The following is a 21,472-nucleotide window of genomic DNA, read 5'->3' on the forward strand; positions in this document are numbered from 1 at the left end:
GAAGAACATGTCGGTCAAAAATAGGGCTTCACAGTCACCTACATATCCACCGCCAAGACACTGAACTTTGAAGGGGAACCTTACTCAGACAATGATATCCTATGCAACAGAACGTGGAAGGTCTGTGACTTATAAATAGACAAGTGTTTGGAATTATGAGCCTTCTTTGTTAGTGTTTACTACATGCTGAGGGATCTTACTAGTGATGAAGGCAGCTTCCAAATTCCCAGTGTTCTCTGCTGTTTACATCACAATGTTTCCTTTGAACTAATTTTCCTCTTTCAAAAGATAGAGCTGAAAGTAAAGGCTGAAAAAGGGTGAAAGTGAGCCTCATTTCAAGGTCCATTAAACTTGGTATGAGCCTCAAACTGCATAGCAAGCATTTGAGTAGGAGCAAGACTCATATATTCAGACTAGAATCATAGCCTTGGAAGAAACCAGAAGGGCTATCTGCTCCAATCCCTTGCTATGCAGGAAAACACAATCAAAACACCCCCAACAGATGGCCATCCGACCTGGGCTTAAAAACTTCCAGAGAAGGAGTTTTTATCACCCTTTGGAGACAGCATATTCCACTGCTGAACAGCTTTTATGGTCAGGAAGTTCTTCCTAATGTTTAGATTGAATCTTTTTTCCTGCAATTTGAATCTATCTATTTCAAAAGTAATCCTCCACAAGAAAACTGTTTTCCCCTGATGTATTTACCTTCATACAGTTAGCAGAAATGACTATCTTTTTGCATTCAAAATGCCTAGTCTTATCTCTCTACCTGTGTGTCCATCCATTCAACAAAAACTGTGGTACATAAGAGGGAGCGGGAAAATGTGATGCTATGAAAACAAACTTGAAAATAATGTGTGAAAGTGCTTCAAGATGTTTCTTCTTTAAAACCTATCACTGAAATCTCTGGCGGTCCATCCTTGTCAAGGGACAAATACAGTAATCCATGAGGGTTTAAGCCTTCAGAAGCCATCTAATGATCAATCAGCTCAGGTAAAGTTTTCTTCTGGTCTGAAATGCAAATCAGTTCACTGAGTAAAAGTAAACGTTCCCTTTGGGGAATTAATGAAATCCTTCTTTCAATAATGATACACACACAAAACGGAGAGAGTTCACTGCCAGATAGTCTTTTCATAGACTATACCAGCCCACAATCGCTTTGTAACTAGACTGCAGAGACGTCTTCAGTTACATAGCCATTAAGGATGCTGATTTAGTTTCCAGGCATTATGAAACAGTATTTGTTTTGTGTTGCAAAAACAAAGACTGAGAAAACCAATACAAAAGGTGTGTGCGTACATAGGACTGAAACACTCACGGGACATAGCAGTCATGCTTAAATGTAGCCTTTTGACCTTATTGTATGCTATATAATACTTATTTTTAACTTAAACTCTTTGACAACAAGCATCCAGCAAGGATAGGCCCTTTAAAGTTAAATTTGCCTGGATAATATCCTTTAATGGCTGCCATCTATCATCTATCACAGTACAGGGAACGGAGGTAGCTATGTAACAAATCAATCTAGCCTAATTTTCCTCTAGTACAGGTATGGGGCAAACCCAGTCCCGGGGACCGTATGCATCCCCTTGGGCACTTTTCTCAGGCTCTCCTCTCTCACACCATCTTATCCTTCCTTCCATCCATCTCTCCTTCCTTCCTCCTTCCCTCCCTCCTTTCCTTCCCTCCCTCTTTCTACTTCCATCCATCCTCCCTTCCTTCCCTTCCATCCTTTCCTCCTTCCTTCTCTCTTTCTTCCCCCCTTCCCTCTCCTTCCTTCCTTCCCTTTTGTCTTTCCTTCCGTCTCTGCTTCCTCCTTCCCTCCCTCCCTTCCCTCCCTCCCTCTATTCTCTTCCATCCTTTCATCCTTCCTTCCATCTTTCCGCCTCCTTCCCTCTCTCCCTCTTTCTCCTTCCTTCCTTCCCTTGTCTTTCCTTCTCTCTTTCCTCCCTCCCTCCCTCCCCTCCTTCTTTCTCCCTTTCTATTCCCTTCCATCATTTTGTCCTTCCTTCCTTCCATCTTCCCCCCCTTCCTTCCATCTTCCCCCCCTTCCCTCTCTCTTTCTTCTTTCTTCCTTCCCTTTTGTCTCTCCTTTCTTCTCTCATTCCTCCCTCCCTCTTTCTCTCTCCCTCTATTCCCTTCCACCCTTTCATCCTTCCTTCCCTCTTTCCTCCCTCCTTCCCACTGTCCCTCTTTCTCCTTCCTTCCCTTTTGTCTTTCCTCCCTCCCTCTCCCCATTTCCTTCCTCCCTCCATTCCATCCTTCCTTCCTCTTCCTCCCTTCCTCCCTTCTCTTTTTCCTTCCTCCTTTTCTTCTGGGGGATGTTTATCTGGGAGGAGAGAATGAGAACCATGTTTCAAGATTTAAAAGGGTGTCCCATTGAGGAGGGGGGAGGAACCATCTTTCTGCTGCTCTAGAAACCAGGGCACAAGGGAGCAATGATTTCAAAGGACAGGGAAAGCGATTTGACTGAAAAGACTGGGAAAAACTTCCTGAGAGTAAGAATGGCAATTGCGGGAAGCAGATTGATGACAGCAGGCATGATAGCTTCCTAAAGAACACTTTTCTGGCATTGGTATTTGCTGGCAAGGTGTCCTGCTCCATGGTTTATCTTTGCTTGAGGGCTGGAGAATAACTCCATGTTGCAGGGAAGGTTTTCTTAAAGCAAATCCTAGGTTTTCCAATCAGCACCTGTACTGGTAATGCTAAAAACTTGGTTAAAAAATCCTTTTAAATGCATGGTCAGCAAAATGGCTCTGAATATTTTGTCTACTCTGTAAAGATTTTAGCAGTATAGTACTTATTATGGAAGTTAAGCAGCGGTTTTAATCTGCAGTAATAATATGGCTGTTTCTATTTATAAATGATATTCTAATTGCACCTGACACTCCCTTCCTAATGGCTTGTCCTAATTTTTGCCTAAATCCAAAGCTCTTTTGAAAAAGAAATTGGCCATCAGGATTAATGCAAATAACATAAAATGATACTAGGAGCAAAATAGCATTAATAAAATGAAAGATCAGCATGGGAACATTAATCTTATGGGTTCTTGAAATGATTTTTTTTTTTTTAGATTCAGGAATATACAAATTTGGCCACTTGTCATAGGTGGCCAAATGCAAATGAAACTACCATATATACTCGAGTATAAGCCGACCCGAATACAAGCCGAGGCACCTAATTTTACCACAAAAAACTGGGAAAACATATTGACTTGAGTATAAGCTGAGGGTGGCAAATGCAGCAGCTACTGGTAAATTTCAAATAAAAATGGATACCAACAAAATTACATTAATTGAGGTATCAGTAGATTAAATGTTTTTGAATATTTACATAAAACTGTAATTTAATGTAAAACTGTCCAACTCTGATTAAATCATTATTCTAACCTTCTTCAATGTAAATGTGTTTACGTATCCTTAAAATTATCACCATAGTTTATTTTAACTATACATTTTGGGGGAAATTCTGTGTATATATGAATAAGGAAAAGTGGGAAAGACTGATTTGGGAAGGGGGTGGGAAAGAAGGGCTGGAAACAAAAAAAAGTTTGGAATGGGATGAGGTGGTTGAAAAGCTAGGAAAATGAGGCGGAAGAGGGGTAGCTGGAAAAGTAGGGCATATTGGAAGGGGGCAACTGGGGAAGGGGGAAGGACTGAGGTGTGAAAGGGGGGTTGGAAACTAGTAAAAGCTGGGATGGAAAGGGGGGCTGGAAAAGTGGGAAAGACCCCATTCTAGAGTGGGGGGGGACTGGGAAAAGCTGGTGAAATTGGGGTGGGAAGGAGGGGCAGCTGGAAAAGATTGGGATGGAGAAAGGAAAATTGCAAAATGAGTAAAACTGGGGTGCAAAAGTGGGAACTGAAAAGGTGGAAAGATTGGAGTGGGAAGGGGCAAGTGGGGAAGTGGGACAGATTGAGGTGAGTAAGGGGGCAGGGAAAAGGAGAAAGACTTGGGTGAGAAAGAGGGGCTGAGAAAGTGGGAAGCTTCAGTGGGAAAAGGAACAAGACTGAAATGGGAAAGAGAGGCTGGAACCTGGGAAAGGCTGGGATGGAAGGGAGCTGGAAAAGTGGGAGAGAGGGGCTGGGGATAGTAAAGGGGGATAGGGATAGGAAGGGGGAAGCTAGAAAAAGGGAAGTCTGGGGTGGGAAAGGGTGCTGGAAAAGTGGGATGAAACTGAGATGGGGAGGAAGTGGGAAGGACTGAGGAGAGGAAGGTGCACGGCCTCTCCTCTTGGCACAGTGAGAGGAGAGGAGAGGACAGGAAGGCATGCAGCCTCTCCTTCTCTCTCGGCACAGTGACCCAGCTGGTTGCTGTGCGGAGAGGTGAGGATCCTGGCGGGAAGGCGTGTGGTTAAAAGAGGGCCTTATTTTAGCCCCATGCCTTCTTGTCAGGATCCTCACTTGAGTATGATCCAAAGGGGGTTTTTTCATCCTTAAAAAGGCACTGAAAAACTAGACTTATACTCAAGTATATACAGTAAGAGCCCAGTGGATAAATCACAGAAGGAGCAAAGATACATCCTCTTCACCCACATCAGGTCCAAACAGCTTTCAATATGCCTAATTCACTATGTATCATACAAACAACCCCCGGGGTCACTGTCAGAAAGGGGAACAATCCTGTTACTGATTATAATGATGATGGAGATGGTGATTATAATTTCTTAACTCATTTTTACAGCAGCTGTGACACAAAACAAAGGGTCACATGACTTCATACAAATATATTCTGGATCCTTCTTACACTGGCAGCTAACAAAAGCTTCTCTTAAGTAGATTTTAAACTTTGCAGTGAAGGGAGTTGCTTTTGGGGATAGGAACTGCAGATAACTGTCACGAACTGCCCAAGACAAACCCATTTATGTGATTGTTATTCCACTTTTTCAGCAGCATTTAGAATGTTCCAGTTTTTCTCTCTTCCTCATACTTTCCCTCATGTTGATCTTCTTACTTTCACTGACAAAAAAACTGAGTTCAAACTGAACAAGTAGTTTGTGCTCAATTAGCTCAGTGGGATGAAGGAGGACAGGAGACGCAGGACTTTACCTTTCCCCATAGACTCAACAAAAAGGAAACTCATGATTGCATCATCTCCTAGCTCGTCTGTTTTTCCTCTTTAATAGCTTTGGTCATCTTGATCATACTCTGATTTTGGTTGGAGACATATGGCCCAGTTCTCATCAGTGCAATACTGAAGGGTATGCAGTCATGCTATGCATTCATAATGGATGCATTCTCTGTACCTGATGGGATGAAAAGCTCTCTGTCTCTGTAAACCATGTGAATGCCAACCACAGCTTTTGTAGTTCAACACTCCCACTGAGACCATGTTTTACCTAATTAGATCAGCATCCTTCTCGCCCTGAAGCACTAGCAACTTTTTAACATCACCTTCAGAAGCATGAATCTATTAGACCTATTTAATTCCTGTGTATTTCAAATGTCTGTAAATTACATTGTTTATTAATTAAAGTGTCTTTGAAAAGAAAGATGGAGGCAGCCCACTCTATAATGGTTGTCTTATTCTGTTCTACTATGCAAAGATATATACAATCAAAGAGACTCTTAGCATGAAGAAGACAAATATTCCACTGTCACCACCCAAAATAAATTATTGGTCAGTTTCTGATGGATTCCATCCATATGTGTATAATAGATAAACTGATTGTTGGCATGGCCAACTTTGACACTATTAAGAGTGTGAGAGAGATGTATTGCCTTTTGGTTTATGCCCTTGTAACCACTACCCAATGCTCTCAAAGTTGACTCTACCACCATCTCTTTGGTGAATGATTGTGTGCATATTTCTCATGCACTCTCTGTGCATATGTCCATGGAGTGGGATTTTAATGGATCCCTTTTTCACATTGACCCTATAGTTTCAATCCTTGGGCTGCTGTCTCTTGCCCTTTTATTCTTAAAATCCCTCCCTGGATCTGATGCTCAGTCTTCATGGGGATCTCTATATTAGACAATTGGTTAAGCATGCTTTGCTTCTCCTGTTAAGTACACAAAAATGTCTAAACAGAGATGTAGAAAATAAGAACAGTAACATTTTATTCTGTACCTAATAAATAGCCAGCCTCTGTTTCAACCAAAAATAATTTTCCCAATAATAACAACAACAACTACTACTACAACAACAACTTTATTTTAATACCCCACCACCATGTCCTCGTAGGGACTCAGGCGGCTTACAAATAGGACAGCAAGTTCAACAGACATAAAAGCAAACAATCCATTAAAACAAAACCACCACTAAAATAAAATAAGAACATCATAAAATACAGTAATCCATATGCACACAATTAAACATATGAGAAAACAGCAGCATTGAGGCTCCATCAGACTATGTTCAACAAAAACCCAATGAACATAGTTACAAAATGAACGTAACCAGGCTATAAAAGGACCGGGCAGGGGATAGTGCAAAATAATGTACAATAGGGCCGGGGAAATGGATAAAGCACAGAGAACAAAGTATTATCTGGCAACCTAGGGACTGGGGGATTTATGACTAGGGAGTAATCTTTCTCAAATGCCTGCTAGAACAACCAGGTTTTCAGATCTCTGCGAAAGGAGGACAGTGATCCTTGAATTCTTTCTACAATGTCAACATCTCAAACCTATTTGGATCATATCATTTCCTGTCTTCTTAGCATTCTTAACTCTGTTTTTGACTAACCCCAACTCTCTATTTTACAGACAAGCCTTAGATCATATTCTGTTTGCAATATCTCCCACACATGCAATTGGCTGGTTGCACCCAGACTGGCCCAAACTTCTTGCTTTACAAATGGCTGTGATTTACTAATCAAACAGCTATTATTTAGGGTAGTTATTAGACGTTTAGCCAATGACTTGAATACCCTAGCTTTTTCATATTAATTAGAGAGCATCTTGGAAATCCATCTGTTTGTACTAGGTTCTTTACATATTTCTGAATTTTAGATTAGCTGGTGATGGACGGAACTGATTATTATATAGTTTGACCCAAGGTATACATCTACAGCAATATAATATTCAAAAACAAGTATTTTCAGTACTTTGCAGAATCTGTTCTACTAGTTTGATTCCAGATATGCTGCTTTTAAAGTTAAAAATGACATTTATGTACAAAAACTAAAATGATTCTATAAAACTATTTTGTTTTTATGCAAGGAAACCACAATTTCATGAACTTGCAAAATTCTTCAAAGAATTAACCTTCTAGGCTTATAGACAGGAAATGCATAAAATTTTTATTCATTTTCAGCTATTGCTGTACTAATAAGAGTAGCTTACAGGCGATGAGTTCCTATTTAATGCTGGAAGATTAGATACTTTAATACTGTAAAGCTCCATCAGCATATTTAGCCAAGGATCACCACTGTATTTAGCTTGCATTCATATCAGCATGCCTGTAGAGCACTACAACACTCTGCTTACATGGAAGTCCATGACAGCAATGGCTTCCAGTAGTGTGACTGTGTGATAAACCTGTCCTAGGACATCCTATGTCCAATGTAATTGTACTAGAATATGTCGCAAAATTATTTTAACCAATAACTTCTTGCACTATAGCAAACTATAGAGGTACTTGTAGTAGTTCAAAGTAGTAACACCACTTCTGTACTAGGAGATGGGTAGATAGATAGCTAAGGTGTGCCAACTATATATGTTTTTAAAAGGCAGCAGCATGTTTATCTTGGAGGGTTAAAACAATCTAATCCCTTTTGGCGGCATTCAGAAGGACTCACTCTAAAACAAGTTGTATAATTTCATTTCCCACTAAGTGTAATTATTCATGCTTTGATATGACTTACATTTTTTCCTCTTTATATGTTATGCACTTTGTATGTTCTAAAAGATTAATGTCATGGCTTCTAAGTTAAACACTATTTGAAAAGCTGGATAAAAGTTGCCTGTTTTGATCCCTCTATCTTTAAAGACATTCTGTCCTAGCAATATTCAAAGCCTTGAAACTATTAATTTCATACAGCTAATAGCTGAAAAGTTTTACATTTGGATGCATAATAATGTGATGACCACCCAGGCTCTGCATTTTAAACCCTAAAATATGCAATCAAGGAATGCAGTTCTCCCGAAAGCATCCACACCATTTGCATGTTTTATTCTCTCTGCTGAATTTGTTTGCAATTTTCTTCAGGCCACAGGCACATTACATTTTTTTACACTCTAATTCCAGTTATTTTCCCACCCACCACCCATCCTCATCCACATGACAGAATCTATGCTGGCTGGGAAATTCTGAAAGTTAATGTTCATAGAAGTAACTTTTCTAATCCCTGAATTTTAGTACAGATTTTAGAATATTTTGATGCAGGGATGAATAGGCTTTCTATATAGCACAGTGCAGTTTAGAGATGATAGTGGTAAGTGAAACATTTATACCAGAAGTAATGTTTATTTTTATCTTGAGGATCATGTGCTCTAGTGTTGTATCTATGGAAAGAGAGGATGCATCACTCTCAAGTAGAAAAGGACTCTCCCTTTCTTTGTATCACATGGCAGTAACGGTAAAGGTTTCCCCTAACATTAAGTCTAGTCGTGTCCGACTCTTGGAGGTGGTACTCATCTAGATTTATAAGCCGAAGAGCTGGCGTAGACACCTCCAGGGTCATGTGGCCAGCATGACTTAATGGAGCACCACCTTCCCACAGAAGCAATACCTATTGATCTACTCACATTTTCATGTTTTCAAACTGCTAGGTTGGCAGAAGCTGAGGCTAACAGCGGAAGCTCACCCCACTTCCCGTATTTGAACTGCCAACCTTTAAGTCAGCAAGTTCAGCAGCTCAGTGGTTTAACCTGCTGTGCCACCAGGGGGGATACATTGCACTTTCTAAGAAAGTCACCCTCATCCTATGTCCTTCCTGATGTTCTGACCTACAGTTTCCACCACTCCTGATCATTAGCTATGTTTAGTGGTGCTGATGGATTATCTCTCCTAAAACAAAGAAAGTCATGGGAATTTTCTCATTTCAAAGTCTAAACTCTATACTCCAAACCAGAGTTTAGAATTACTTTTTTGAACATTTCCATTCTCCTTCTTTGTGTGATGTCCAAAGACTCTTGGGGTTTCTAGCATTTGGTCAAGTTTGAAGTTGAAGAGTGTGGTGGGGGGGGGGGGGGGAGGTCATTAATGATGAGTATGTATAATGTGGATAGAGAGAGAACTTAGGATGACTTGCAAATTGACCCATTCACAACATCTATATAAATAAAAATGTAATGTTTGTGGGATTAACATAACTCAAAAAACCACTGGACAAATTGACACTAGATTTGGACACAATACACCTATCAGGCCAACGAGTGACCAACGCTCATAAAAACATTGAAAAACATAGCATAGTGGAATTAAAAAGCCAAAAAGACGCTACAGCGCATGTGCAAAAATGACTCCCCTAGCAAACAAAACACAAAATAGCATATCCACACTCTCTTCTGGACTATAGCTCCCAGCAAGCCCTAGACCAGGCCCTTTAGTAGAGGAGGATGATCCAAATGCACTGCTTTCAAGGTGCAAGCTTTCTTCTCCTTGAATTTCTTTAAGACCATCCCAATTCCTGCATATTTCCAATTTCCTATTCCTGGACTGCAACTCCCAGAAATCCTTCAGATAGGTTAGATAGATAGATAGATTAGATAGGGATAGATAGGTAGATAAATCGATCAGGAAGGCTGCTGGGAGTTGCAGTCCAAGAATAGATAGAGAAGGAAGAAAGGGGAGAAAGAGGAAAGGAAAGAAAAGGGGGGATGAAGGGAAGAGGAAGAGAAGGAAGGAGAGAAGGAAAGAAAAAAGGGAAGGAAGGAAGGAAGGAAGGAAGGAAGGAAGGAAGGAAGGAAGGAAGGAAGGAAGGAGAGAGAAAGGGAGAGTTGGTTGGCCACAGCAACGTGTGGCGGGTACAGCTAGTTAATTTCTAAATCCTCATATGGACTGATGTGTATTAGCAGAAATTGCAAATACGCTTTATGATAGAAATTGCAAATATATTTAATTTATCTACAATTCTATGGATGAAGTATATGCTGAGGAAGAGGAGGACTGCTACACAGGATCATATATAGTTACTTAATTTAATTCACTTTGCTAATAGTGCAGTCTGATATATGGTAGTTACTCATAGGTGTCTAGTTGTGTCCAAATAAACTTCATCCTCGGTAAAGTTTTCTTTATAATTGCAACCTTAACTTTTTATTACATAACTCATAAATGAAAAGATGACAATTTTAGATTTCTGATATATATGCAGTCAAATTAACTGCAATTTTTTGATGCATTTGAGAAATTATGTTTGAGCAATTGGTCATAGTTCTTTAAAGCAAGTGATTTTTTTTCTCTAGAATGTCGCATTTCTACTTCTTTCAAGCTCCTCAGACGCTTTTTACGTGGGAGTTTCATGTGAATATGACAAAACATTTTTGTTTTGTCCTACTGAAATGGAAGGATGATGAAACAGACTTCTCATAAAATCTTTCTCTGGGTACACTTTGTTTTAGTCTTATAAGGAACAGATTAGTTTGCCTGTATGAAATTCATAAATCTCTTTGCAAACATTGTAGGCTTAGCTAGTAGACAACCACATTTTTGTGTGGTGTCGACATGAAATGTGGGCATTGGAGGAGTTTAAAATCTCCCTTAAAATGTTTTTGGTATTAATTAACAGCCTGGGCATATTGCTATCTTTCACCCGTTTCAAGACTTCTCGGTGCATGACCCCAGCCAATCAAAAACTGTTCTGATCTATGCAACGTATCTGAGGACCTCATCAGATGGAAGTCCAGTAGCTCGGGGACAGTTGAGGAAACTGGGGCAGCACCCAGCTTCATCCACTTACCGTTGTGGGTCATGGGCTGCCATCCCACAGCGTTTCCTGTTTGCCCCCGGCTTCCTCCCATGCTGTCCCCAGCTTCTTCATTGAGGATATGTGTGACTACCTGTATCCTCAGGGCTTCCTTTTAGCACCTCCCAGGACAGAGCCCAACGGAGCCATGCTGGAAGTAGCTCTGTGTCATATGATGGGCTCTGGCAGTGTGCTAAAAGGAAGAAAAAACTCCGACTGATGAGGTTGCAAGTGGCATGTTGTTTATCAGACTTGTGTACATGACTGAAAATGGACAAATCCATTTTGGTTTGCTCACTCATCACGCAACTGCACTACTCCTTGACTAACTTCATTATGTTCCAGTTTCATTGCTTGGTAACCATGTGTAAACAAGACTTCTTTGATCAAATTCCAGTTATGTTAAACTATAACAATTAGGGAAGGGAAGGAACAGAACAGTTTGATATCCTAAGATTCTAGGACTTCTGTGTGTTGCTTCAATCTGTTATTATAATTTAATTCTTATCTGAAATCTGGATTTGAGAATATATATTTTACAATCCCAAACACATGTCATATTATTAAAACTAGGATATTAAAAAAACTACTTCAGTGTTTAAAATGATCTTTCAATCATGCCCCTATGATAATAAATGTGAGGTTGCCTTTGAAGACTGTTCGGAAGCCCCAAATGGTCCAACAGGCTGCAGCCAGATTGCTCACCAGAGCAGTGTACAGGGAACATACAATCCTCACTAGGTCAGCTCCACTGGCTGCCAGTCTGCTACCGAGCACAATTCAGAGTGCTGGCTTTAGCCTATAAAGCCCTAAATTGTTCTGGCCCAGCTTACCTGTCTAATGTATCTCCCCCTATGAAACATCTCGGAGATTAAGATCATCCGGGGATGTCCTGCTCTCAGTCCCACCTCCTTTGCACACATAACTGGTGGGAACAAGAGACAGGGCCTTCTCAGTGGTGGCTCCTCGGCTATGGAACACCCTCCCCAGTGACATTAGATCAGTCCAATACAAAAACCCTGGCAGAATTGGAAAATTTTAATTATGAAAATCCACATGACTAGAAAGGTGGGGGTGCCATTGGCTTCCAATATTTTTTTCCTGAGCCAGTTTAAATTGCATATTTTAAGTTGTTCAGAAAGGCATTAATAACTGAAATCATAATAATAGTAATAATAATACTACTACTAATAATAATAATAATAATAATAATAAATTACAATTGATACATTTGGAACCATCACATTTCAAAGAACTTTGCTTTTGACCAACAGTTACAAGTAAACACTGTGATAAGACTCAAAGCAAACTTTTGCTTTAACCCCAAGACTTCTTGATTTATTGCTTGCACAACAGATAGAAGTGAAGCAGTGATTTTTGAAATGTCTTGACCTAAAAGAGCTGTCATGAAGACCATTCAGACTGTCCAATTGAAGAAGTTTCTAGATTCATTGCTGAACATTCAGACTGTAGAAGTGGCAAGAGACAATTATGGTTCTTTCTGTTTTGTGCACTTTAGATATTTGTCACTTACAGCCAATACATTCAATTTGCAACTCCACATAGAGCTGGGAATAGTTGTGTTCTTGAAATAGGAGACTGCAACATTCTGTTACAAGTTCTACTTATAGTAGTAGTTGTTGTTGTTGTTGTTATTGATGGTATGTGCATCTTTAATGAGATTTTACTTAAACAATACATACTTGGCAATATGATATTATCTGTTAGACTGAAGGAAAGCAAAGAAACATTGGAAGCCCATATATATATAGTAATTACAGTGACTTTTGACATATCTTGGGCATATTATTTGAAATAAAGCATACAACATAATATGGTAACTTGAAAGCAAGAAGCATAAAACATCCCTTAATAGTACAGTAGAGTCTCGCTTATCCAACGTAAATGGGCCTGCAGAACGTTGGATAAGCAAAAATCTTGAATAATAAGGAGGGATTAAGGAAAAACCTATTAAACATCAAATCACGTTATGATTTTACAAATTAAGCATCACGGTTCACAGATATCCTGTTTTACAACAAATCGACAGAAAAAGCAGTTCAATACATGGTAACATTATGTAGTAATTACTGTATTTACACATTTAGCACCAAAACATCACAATGTATTGAAACAGCTGTGGATCCGGGCAGGAGGCAGACTGCGTTGGATAATACAGAACGTTGGATGAGCGAAGTTTGGATAAGTGAGACTCTACTGTGATTTATTTACCCAAAACTCCTTTAAGAGCCATTTGGCTTTTAAGAAAGCTGAAATGGGTTGTAATTTCTTTAGTCTTTTCCGTTTCTAACCTTTTAAAATATTAATGTTATTAGGCACTTAGGCAAGCTTCTAATATATATTCCCTGGATTCCTTTCTGCTGAGGATGTCGGTATTTTAAAATCCCTTGATCCTTCTTTCTATAGAAAGCTATCCCATTTGGCTTCAAACTCAATGATAGTGTTGTTAATGGTGAGGATTCTAATATTTTAGAGTTCTTTTAGAGTACAGCTTAAGAGTGTCAACCATCATATGAATTGGAATGATTCAGTAGAAATTGTTTACTCACACGTTCAAAAAGCTTTCAGCAAAATCCCTTCCCAAAGACTCCTGAGAAAACTTAGCACTCATAGAGTAAGACAATAAGTTCTCCTGTAGAGGGGATGCTAAAGAATAGGAAGCAAAAAATAGGATGTAATGGAAAATTCTTGAAAGAAGACTTGCAAATGGTGATGTCCTGCAAAAGTCTGTCATGGAACTGGTGCCTTTAAGCTGATTTTTCATAAATTATCTGGATAAGCAGCAAAGTTGCTATATCAATTGATGGTGTACATTTTTAGGGCAATAAAAACAAAACAAGTTAGTACATTCACCAATGAGGAGGTACAATATATTTTCTGGCAACAAGTATAACATAATGGTTTGACTGTTTGTTTGTTTGTTTATTTATTTATGATATTTCTATCCCGCCTTTCTCAAGCCCGAAGGCGACTCAAGGTGGCTTACAAATTGGCAGCAATTTGATGCCATAACAATCCACAATGTACAATTAAAACATTTAAAACAGCACTATAAAATTAGTATAAAATCAATACAATACAAAAACCATTAAAACATATAATAACCAATGTCTTCCTGTTAATCTCACTTTCCAGTAGCCTTGTCTAAGCCGTTCCATGTTTTAAACTTACATAATTCTGTGTTTGCCTATTGCACAGCATTTCCAAAGGTTTGTTCCAAGAGCCAGATTTTTGTTTTTTTCAGAAGGTCAGGAGGGAGGGGGCCAATCTAATATCCCTAAGGAGTTCCACAGCCAAGGAGACACCACTGAGAAGGCCCTGTCCTTTGTCCACGCCAAATGTGTCTGCGAAGAAGGCGGGATCGAGAGCAGGGCTTCCCCAGACTATCTTAAATTCCTAGATGGTTTAAAGGGAGAGATACATTCAGAGAGGTAAGCTGGGCTGGAACTGTTTAGGGCTTTATAGGCTAAAGCCAGCACTTTGAATTGTGCCTGGTAGACTGGCAGCCAGTGGAGTTGGCACAACAGAGGAGCTGTGATTCAAGAAGGCCAGGGTTAAATTTGCATCTTAAACTTGGAAACGTACCAGTCATTCTCTCTCAGGCAATGGTATACTTCCTTTGAATAATATTTTCCAAGAAAATTGAGTGATAGGTTGTCTTAGGGTCTTCCTAAGGGGCTATCCAGACAGGCCCTAAAACTTGTGCCCTCTCACTTCTTCAGGTGGGGCATCCAAATAACGCCCCATATAAAAGCGACTGCATTCAGAACAAAGCAGGGAAACTCTGCTTTGTGCCGAGATTAGTTGTGAGTGGAAAAGAAGTGGGTCTTCTTGAAAGACCCATGTTTTCTCACTAAAGGTGGAGTCATAACTGTCTTCTCAGAAGTCCTAGGACTTCTGGGGGAGCTGTCCACACTGCCCTCTCACATTTTCAGTCTGGAAATATGAGCGGGCTTTAACCCCCTCCCCAAAACCCCTTGAAGTGGGGGCGAGGTAAAAGCACTTACCCAGCCGCCATGAAAGTGCTGCTTACCCTCTGCTGGCTTGTAGGAAGTTTCATCTTGGCTGGGTAAATTCTTTGAACCCCCCCCCCCCATTTTAAATGGTTTGGGGAGGGGTGGGGACTGTCTCCCTGGCCTCCCAGAAGGTTCCAGGAGGGCATCTGGACACCCACCCCAGAAAGCATGTACTCGCGTGTTTAAAACTTGATTGCACTCACATTAAAGTGCTTTGTGAAACCGCCCTAAGTTGGAATTGACTTGAAAGCCCACAAAAACAACACCAAGCCAAAACAAAAAGAGATTATGCATATCTTCAGAGGGCTTTATGCAAACTGGGGAAATTGGCATTAAAATGAAAAACATATATAAGGGGGTGGTGGACGATCTGCACTGCATATATTCACTGAAAGTATCCAATCTGATGTGGCTGAGCAATAAAAGGGTTCTTGGAATTGTGAAAGATAGTTTGCATGATCTGTCAATCCAATATGCAAATGACATGAAAAATTCTATATGGGCACAACCAGAAAAGGGGATGATACTACCAAGCATTCATGCAGTAAATGTAACAGTGCAATAATGATAATGAATTGATGTGATTGACAAATGGACAGGCCCGGGACTATGATTTGTATTTGTGTGATTTTTACTGTTGTTTTAATACTTGATCTTTTAAAATTGTTTGGATTTTAATTGTATTCGGATTGATATGTGTTGGCATCAAACCGCTTCCTGTTGTAAGGTCACCCTGAGTGTGCCCTTTGGGATGAGAAGGGTGGGGTACAAATGTGGGAAATAAATAAATACTACCAGTATATCACAATGATTTCATATAAGTAAGCATAGGTAGAACACTGTTCATAGATCTGCCCATTACAAGTGTATTGTATATAAGAATATTGTATATACAAGTGTATTGTGTAGAAAAGAATGACCAAAGTGAGCTGGAGCAATTCTCATATAAGGAAAGCTTACTACACTTGAGGGTAAAAATTGGAGAGGGGGATATTTTTCTCCCTGTCTCATAATCTGAAACCCAGTGCCAGCCAACAAAGCAGTGGGAGATCAGGACACACAAATTAAGCATTACATCACTCAGCACATAGTTATGCTATGCAAAGATGTTGTGATGGCTGCCAACACAGGCAAATTTAAAATGGGAAGAAACAGAAGTCTGTAGGATGACATTATGTACTATATAGCTCATAGTCAGAATGGCTGTATTTTACTTTATGTGGCAAAGACTGTGTGCTTCTTAATGCCCATTGCTTAAAAACACATTCATGAGGGTGCCATTATACTTATGTGTTGTTTGTTGACTTCCTGCAGACAAACTCTTATTCTTTTAATTGAAAGTGTAATATTTACTCTTGATTGTTGCTATAATAGAGCATCCAGCTGGGAAAAAAATCTTCATTTAACCTATTTTCTATTACAGTCATCTTTATCAAACAGCGATATCATCTTTGTGAAGTTGCATGCTCCATGGGAAGTGCTGGGCAAACATGCAGAACTTATGAATGTAAGAATGCCTTTCAGGTAGGTTTAGTTATATTTGGAAGTTTACTATCTTCTTTTTAAAAAATGTAAAATGAGAATGAAAACCATAAGTTGGCTGTTTCTAGTGGGCTGCATTTTTTAAATTTAGTTTCAATTTTAATTGAAGGTGATATATAAGCAGTGCCACTATTTTCACGGGGTATTCTGTCCTCAGGCCCTTTAACCCCTTCACTGCTGGAGCCCCCTGCATACTCGTGCCCTGCTGTTTTTTAAATGGACATTTCTTTGAAAACAATGGAAGGTCCAGGAGATCCAGGTACGTACGGCAGCACAGCCAGTGCATGCCTGTTGAACGTATCTGGCATATTCAACACTCGTAACTTGCCAGTATGCGTACTCCGTTGCTGGAGGCAAAGGTCACCTAACTACTTAAGCATCTACTAAAAATAATAATTTCAGATTTACCAAGTTAAATATGTTACTTGTATTTTAAGAAAAAAATGGTAGAATTTCCATATTGTATCAATGACCAAATTGATATCCAATTATCATTAAGATAATGTGGATAATTTGGCTATATAAACATGTCTAAAATCAAATATGATTTATTGTCGAAGGCTTTCATGGCTGGAATCACTGGGTTGTTGTAAGTTTTTCGGGCTGTATGGCCATGTTCCAGAAGCATTCTCTCCTGATGTTTCACCTGCATCTATGGCAGGCATTCTCATGGCCATACAGCCTGAAAAACGTACAACCCAAATATGATTTACATGAATGTATTTTTAAAATTTAGAACTAAATCCTATTTTATGCTTAATTATTTAGAGAACTGGTTTTAAGATAGATTTATTTGGCTTCAACTAATCAATATTAATATATTCAGGCAGCCTAATTCATCTTCCACTTGTAACTCAATTAACCAAGTACAGTGGGCTCTCTGTATCTACAGATTCTGCACCCATGGATTCCACCATCCATGGCTTGAAAATACCTTCCCCGCCCTCCCAAAATCAAAATGTTGTAATTTTATATAAGGGGACTTTACTCTGCCACTGTATATAATGGGACTTGTGCAGCCACAGGTTTTGATATCCATGGGGGCTCCCAGAATCAAACCCCAGCAGATACAAAGGGCCCATTGTAGATACATATTTGACCACTAATTCTTTAACAAAAATTTTGGTGCAAGGGTGGGGACAAAAAACAAAGGACAGTTCAACATTTTTGAAATCTTTTTGTTCTCAAATAATAATAAGCATTTATGAAATTAAACAACAGATCAGGTAGTACTTGATTAAGTACAGAAAAAAACCATTTTGAACCTTTTATAGCCCACCTAAAAGTGTCTTCCAAAATGTAGCCAGGATAATTTTTATTTCTATCAGCCTCCACTTTCCTTAAGGTTTTCATTTTGGTGTCTAAATTGAAAGATCTGTGCTTGCGGTTAGCATGCTAAGGGTAGCTGCAGAGAAAAGTCTTATCTGCCTTCCCCTTTTCTCTCTGCTTTGCTGTTTGCAGATGCTTAGCAAAGGGGCTTGGAAGCAAGCTTTTATTTACCTTGCCTGTTGTAGGCAGACACCCTCAACCAGAGAATGATCAGTTAGAACAGAATCCCATTATTTTCCAATTCAAAGTTTGCTGAATTGTTTACAATAGACATGCTGCTAAAATGCAGCTCCTAAAGTCTGTGTTTTTCTAGTTCTACTGTACTTCCTTCCAGTTCCAATGCCACTGAAAAATGTCCAGCTAAAGAAGAAAAGGAAGGTTATGTATGGACACAAAGACTTAGCAGTTGTTCTTAACCTGTGGGTCTCCAGATGTTTGGCCTTCAAATCTCCTAAATCCTAACAGCTGGTAAATTTTCTGGGATTCCTGGGAGTTGTAGTCCAAAGCACTTGAGGACCCACAGGTTGAGAACCACTGACTTAAAGGAAGCTTCTTTATTAGCTACTTTGTTAACGGAGGCCTATATGTATATCCATAAATATTTTAAATGAAATGTTGTTCCATGTAATTTGAAAAGTAGATATCCTTGAAGAAAAGACAGTTTAGGGCTTCATAACCAATTATATTCTGTGGCCAACCTCTATAGCAGCAGTTCTCAAAGTGTGCTCCGTGGAGCCCTTAGGGCTCTGTGAAGCATACTGAGGGACTCCATGGTTCACTCCTCCTGCTCCCTCCCCCCTCTCCCAGTATTCCCTCCTCTTTCCTGCCCCTCCCCCTCCCTCCTCACCACCAAAAGTCTTTCCCCCCCACCTTCCTTTCTTCCAAAACCCTATCCCCCCCCCCCCCACTACTTAAGGGGTGCTTTGATTATACTTTTCCTGCATGGCAGAAGGGAGTTGAACTGGATGGCCCCGGGATTTCTATTGTTGTTGTTGTTATTATTATTATTATTATTATTATTATTACAAAGACTGGATGGCCACCTGTTGGGGGTACTTTAATTGTGCTTTTCCTGCATGGCAGAAGGGGGTTGGACTGAATGGCCCTTGGCGTTGCTGCTATTATTATTATTATTATTATTATTATTATTACAAAGGCTGGATGGCCACCTGTTGGGGGTACTTTGATTGTGCTTTTCCTGCATGGCACAAGGGGGTTGGACTGAATGGCCCCTGGGGTTGCTATTATTATTATTATTATTATTATTATTATTATTATTATTATTGTTATTATTACAAAGGCTAGATGGCCACCTGTTGGGGGTGCTTTGATTGTGCTTTTCCTATATGGCAGAAGAGGGTTGGACTGAATGCCCCTTGGCATTGCTGCTGCTGCTATTATTATTATTATTATTATTATTATTATTATTATTATTATTACAAAGGCTGGATGGCCACCTGTTGGGAGTGCTTTGATTCGGCTTTTCCTGCATGGCCAAAAGGAGTTGGACTGGATGGCCCCTGGGGTCTTCCATTGAAATACTGTTACTATATGTTGGTTAAAATTGTTCTTCAAAAGTTTTCCCATGCCAGATGGATAGATAGATAGATAGATAGATAGATAGATAGATAGATGTTATATATAATATTATATATAAACATTTCTTGGGGTTCCACGATAAACCTTTGCATCAAAAAAGGGACCATGTTGAAAATGTTTGAGAAACCCTGCTCTATATATTTTAAAAGCCCCAAGTTTTATCTTTAAGAGGTTATGGGAAAATCTACTCAGGGCAAAGTGTGGCAATCCAGATGTTGATCCACCTCAACTTCAGTGTTCCTGTGCTTGCCAGGGCTAATTGAAACTGAGGCCTGACAACTCTGAGGCTGCATTTTGATTACTTCTTCTTTAAGCTATTAATTCCCTTGCTGAAGCCTAGCAAGATCAAAACTACAGGCAGTTCTGTAGGTTTGTTCCCGAGTTAAATTTGTTTGTAAGTCAAAACTGGTACATTTTAAAGTGTAACTCCAGCTAAAACTATATATATTTTTAATCTTTGGATAGCATAGGGAAGGGTTAACACCCATGTGGTGTTTGTTTTGAGTCTGTGCCCCTTTTCAGAAGATTTCACCTCACTTTCTGTCCCTGTGATAATTGGATTTTGAAAAATTTGGCTTGCTGTGGAAACAAGGACTGTTGAGGAAATTTCAGTGGAGACACCTTTTCCCCATGATAACTCTTCCAGGAGTGAATTTCCCTTCCGAGGGGTAGATTTCTCTCCCTTCCTGTGGTCTTACCCCATTCTTAACTATGAGTTGTTTGTAAATTGACTGTATATCACTGTTTCAACAGTGATTGAGTTTTCATATTCAGGCACATCCTTTGAGGTTTACTTTATCCATATTTTTGAATTTAAGCAGCCAATCTAACTCATGGATCAAAATTTAAAAAACCTCAAATTTACAGATATGGGGAACTGAGCATAAGAACCTCTCATAGAGGGTGTTCTTCATTTTGGACAATAAGTATTTCATTACATCTTCTTGAACAAGGGCTCTGACTAGCTTCTGTATGCTATTTAACAATGGCTGAATCTTGTACATTTTAGCAATGACTGTATATTATACACGGAACAAAAGCGTAATAATTATCTTGCCAAATCAGATCAATGTCCATCAAAATCAGCATTCTGTTTCCAACAATGATCATTCAGGTATTTTGGGGAAATTTACCAAAAGGGCATGGGGGCAACAAGGACTTGCCCTAGACATTTCTGCCTGAGTTTTGCTGCCATCCATTGCACATACCTGACTTGACTAGTAATTGGGTTCGCATTAATGATGGGGCACTCTTCCACTGCACCAAAAAACAACAGGCACTAATTTAAGGGGCACACACATATCTGTCCACTAATAGTATGTTGATATCCATTACTCTGTAGCATGAGACAACCACTCTATTCTGTGTAAGAACAGGTGTAGCACAACATAGAGATACTGGACAATACCTAGAACTGTTTTGATTAAGGACCTCATCACATGAAGTCACCCAACATGGGTGAGAGCCAGGGGTGGGAGGTCACTAGTCAGCGTGGTAAACCTGTGGAACAGTGGGGGAATCCATCACCCCACGACCCACGGGGTTGCCCTCCCCATCCCACAGGGAAAAGCGTCGCTGTCCAGATTCCCCCTGAGCTTACCTATTGCTAGCAACGATAACATAGGAAGCCTTCCGTGTCTTGTTGCTCCATCGTGAAACACTTTCAGCTCAATTCAGGGAGACAGCTCTGCTGGAAGTAGCTGTATGTCATTTGAAGGTATCCAATGGGTTCGGTCCCCAAACTGTGCTGAAAGCATTGTACGGCAGGTAAATTTGCCCATGTGATGAAGTCATACTGTTATCCTGAAGACAATATCAATCACAGAAGCAGGAAAGTAGAGTTTTGTTAATACATCCATAATTGTTTTAGGTCTAATCTTATCAACCAATATATTAGAAAATGGGAATTTGTAGTGGGACGTATTGCTGTGCTAACAGACTGCTACAATCTAAGACAGGCATCCTGAAACTGTGGCCCTCCAGCTGTTTGGGCCTTCAACTCTGAGAATTCCTGACAATTGAACAAGCTTGTTAGGACTTCTGGGAGTTGGAAGCCCAAATAGCTGGAGGGCTGCAGTTTGTGGATGTCTGATCTAAGACTAAGCCAGCTATGACA

The 21,472-nt window shown here is 39.8% G+C and overlaps 1 protein-coding gene across 7 annotated transcripts in view; it reads left to right on the forward strand.

Moving 5' to 3' along the window:
- Positions 1–21,472, forward strand: part of ANO4 (anoctamin 4) — a 118,108-nt gene that overhangs the window by 35,734 nt on the left and 60,902 nt on the right. For 3 of the 7 annotated variants that reach the window (XM_067469143.1, XM_067469144.1, XM_067469146.1), the window contains 2 exons: positions 16,310–16,410; positions 16,586–16,687. In XM_067469143.1, the coding sequence (XP_067325244.1) occupies positions 16,310–16,410; positions 16,586–16,687 (203 nt within the window). Of the gene's footprint in view, positions 1–16,309; positions 16,411–16,585; positions 16,688–21,472 lie in introns of those variants that run through there. The other 4 variants (XM_067469145.1, XM_060777243.2, XM_060777242.2 and 1 more) reach the window with 4 other exon arrangements.

This window comes from Anolis sagrei, chromosome 5 (assembly GCF_037176765.1).
Source record: "Anolis sagrei isolate rAnoSag1 chromosome 5, rAnoSag1.mat, whole genome shotgun sequence".
NCBI lineage: Eukaryota > Metazoa > Chordata > Lepidosauria > Squamata > Dactyloidae > Anolis > Anolis sagrei.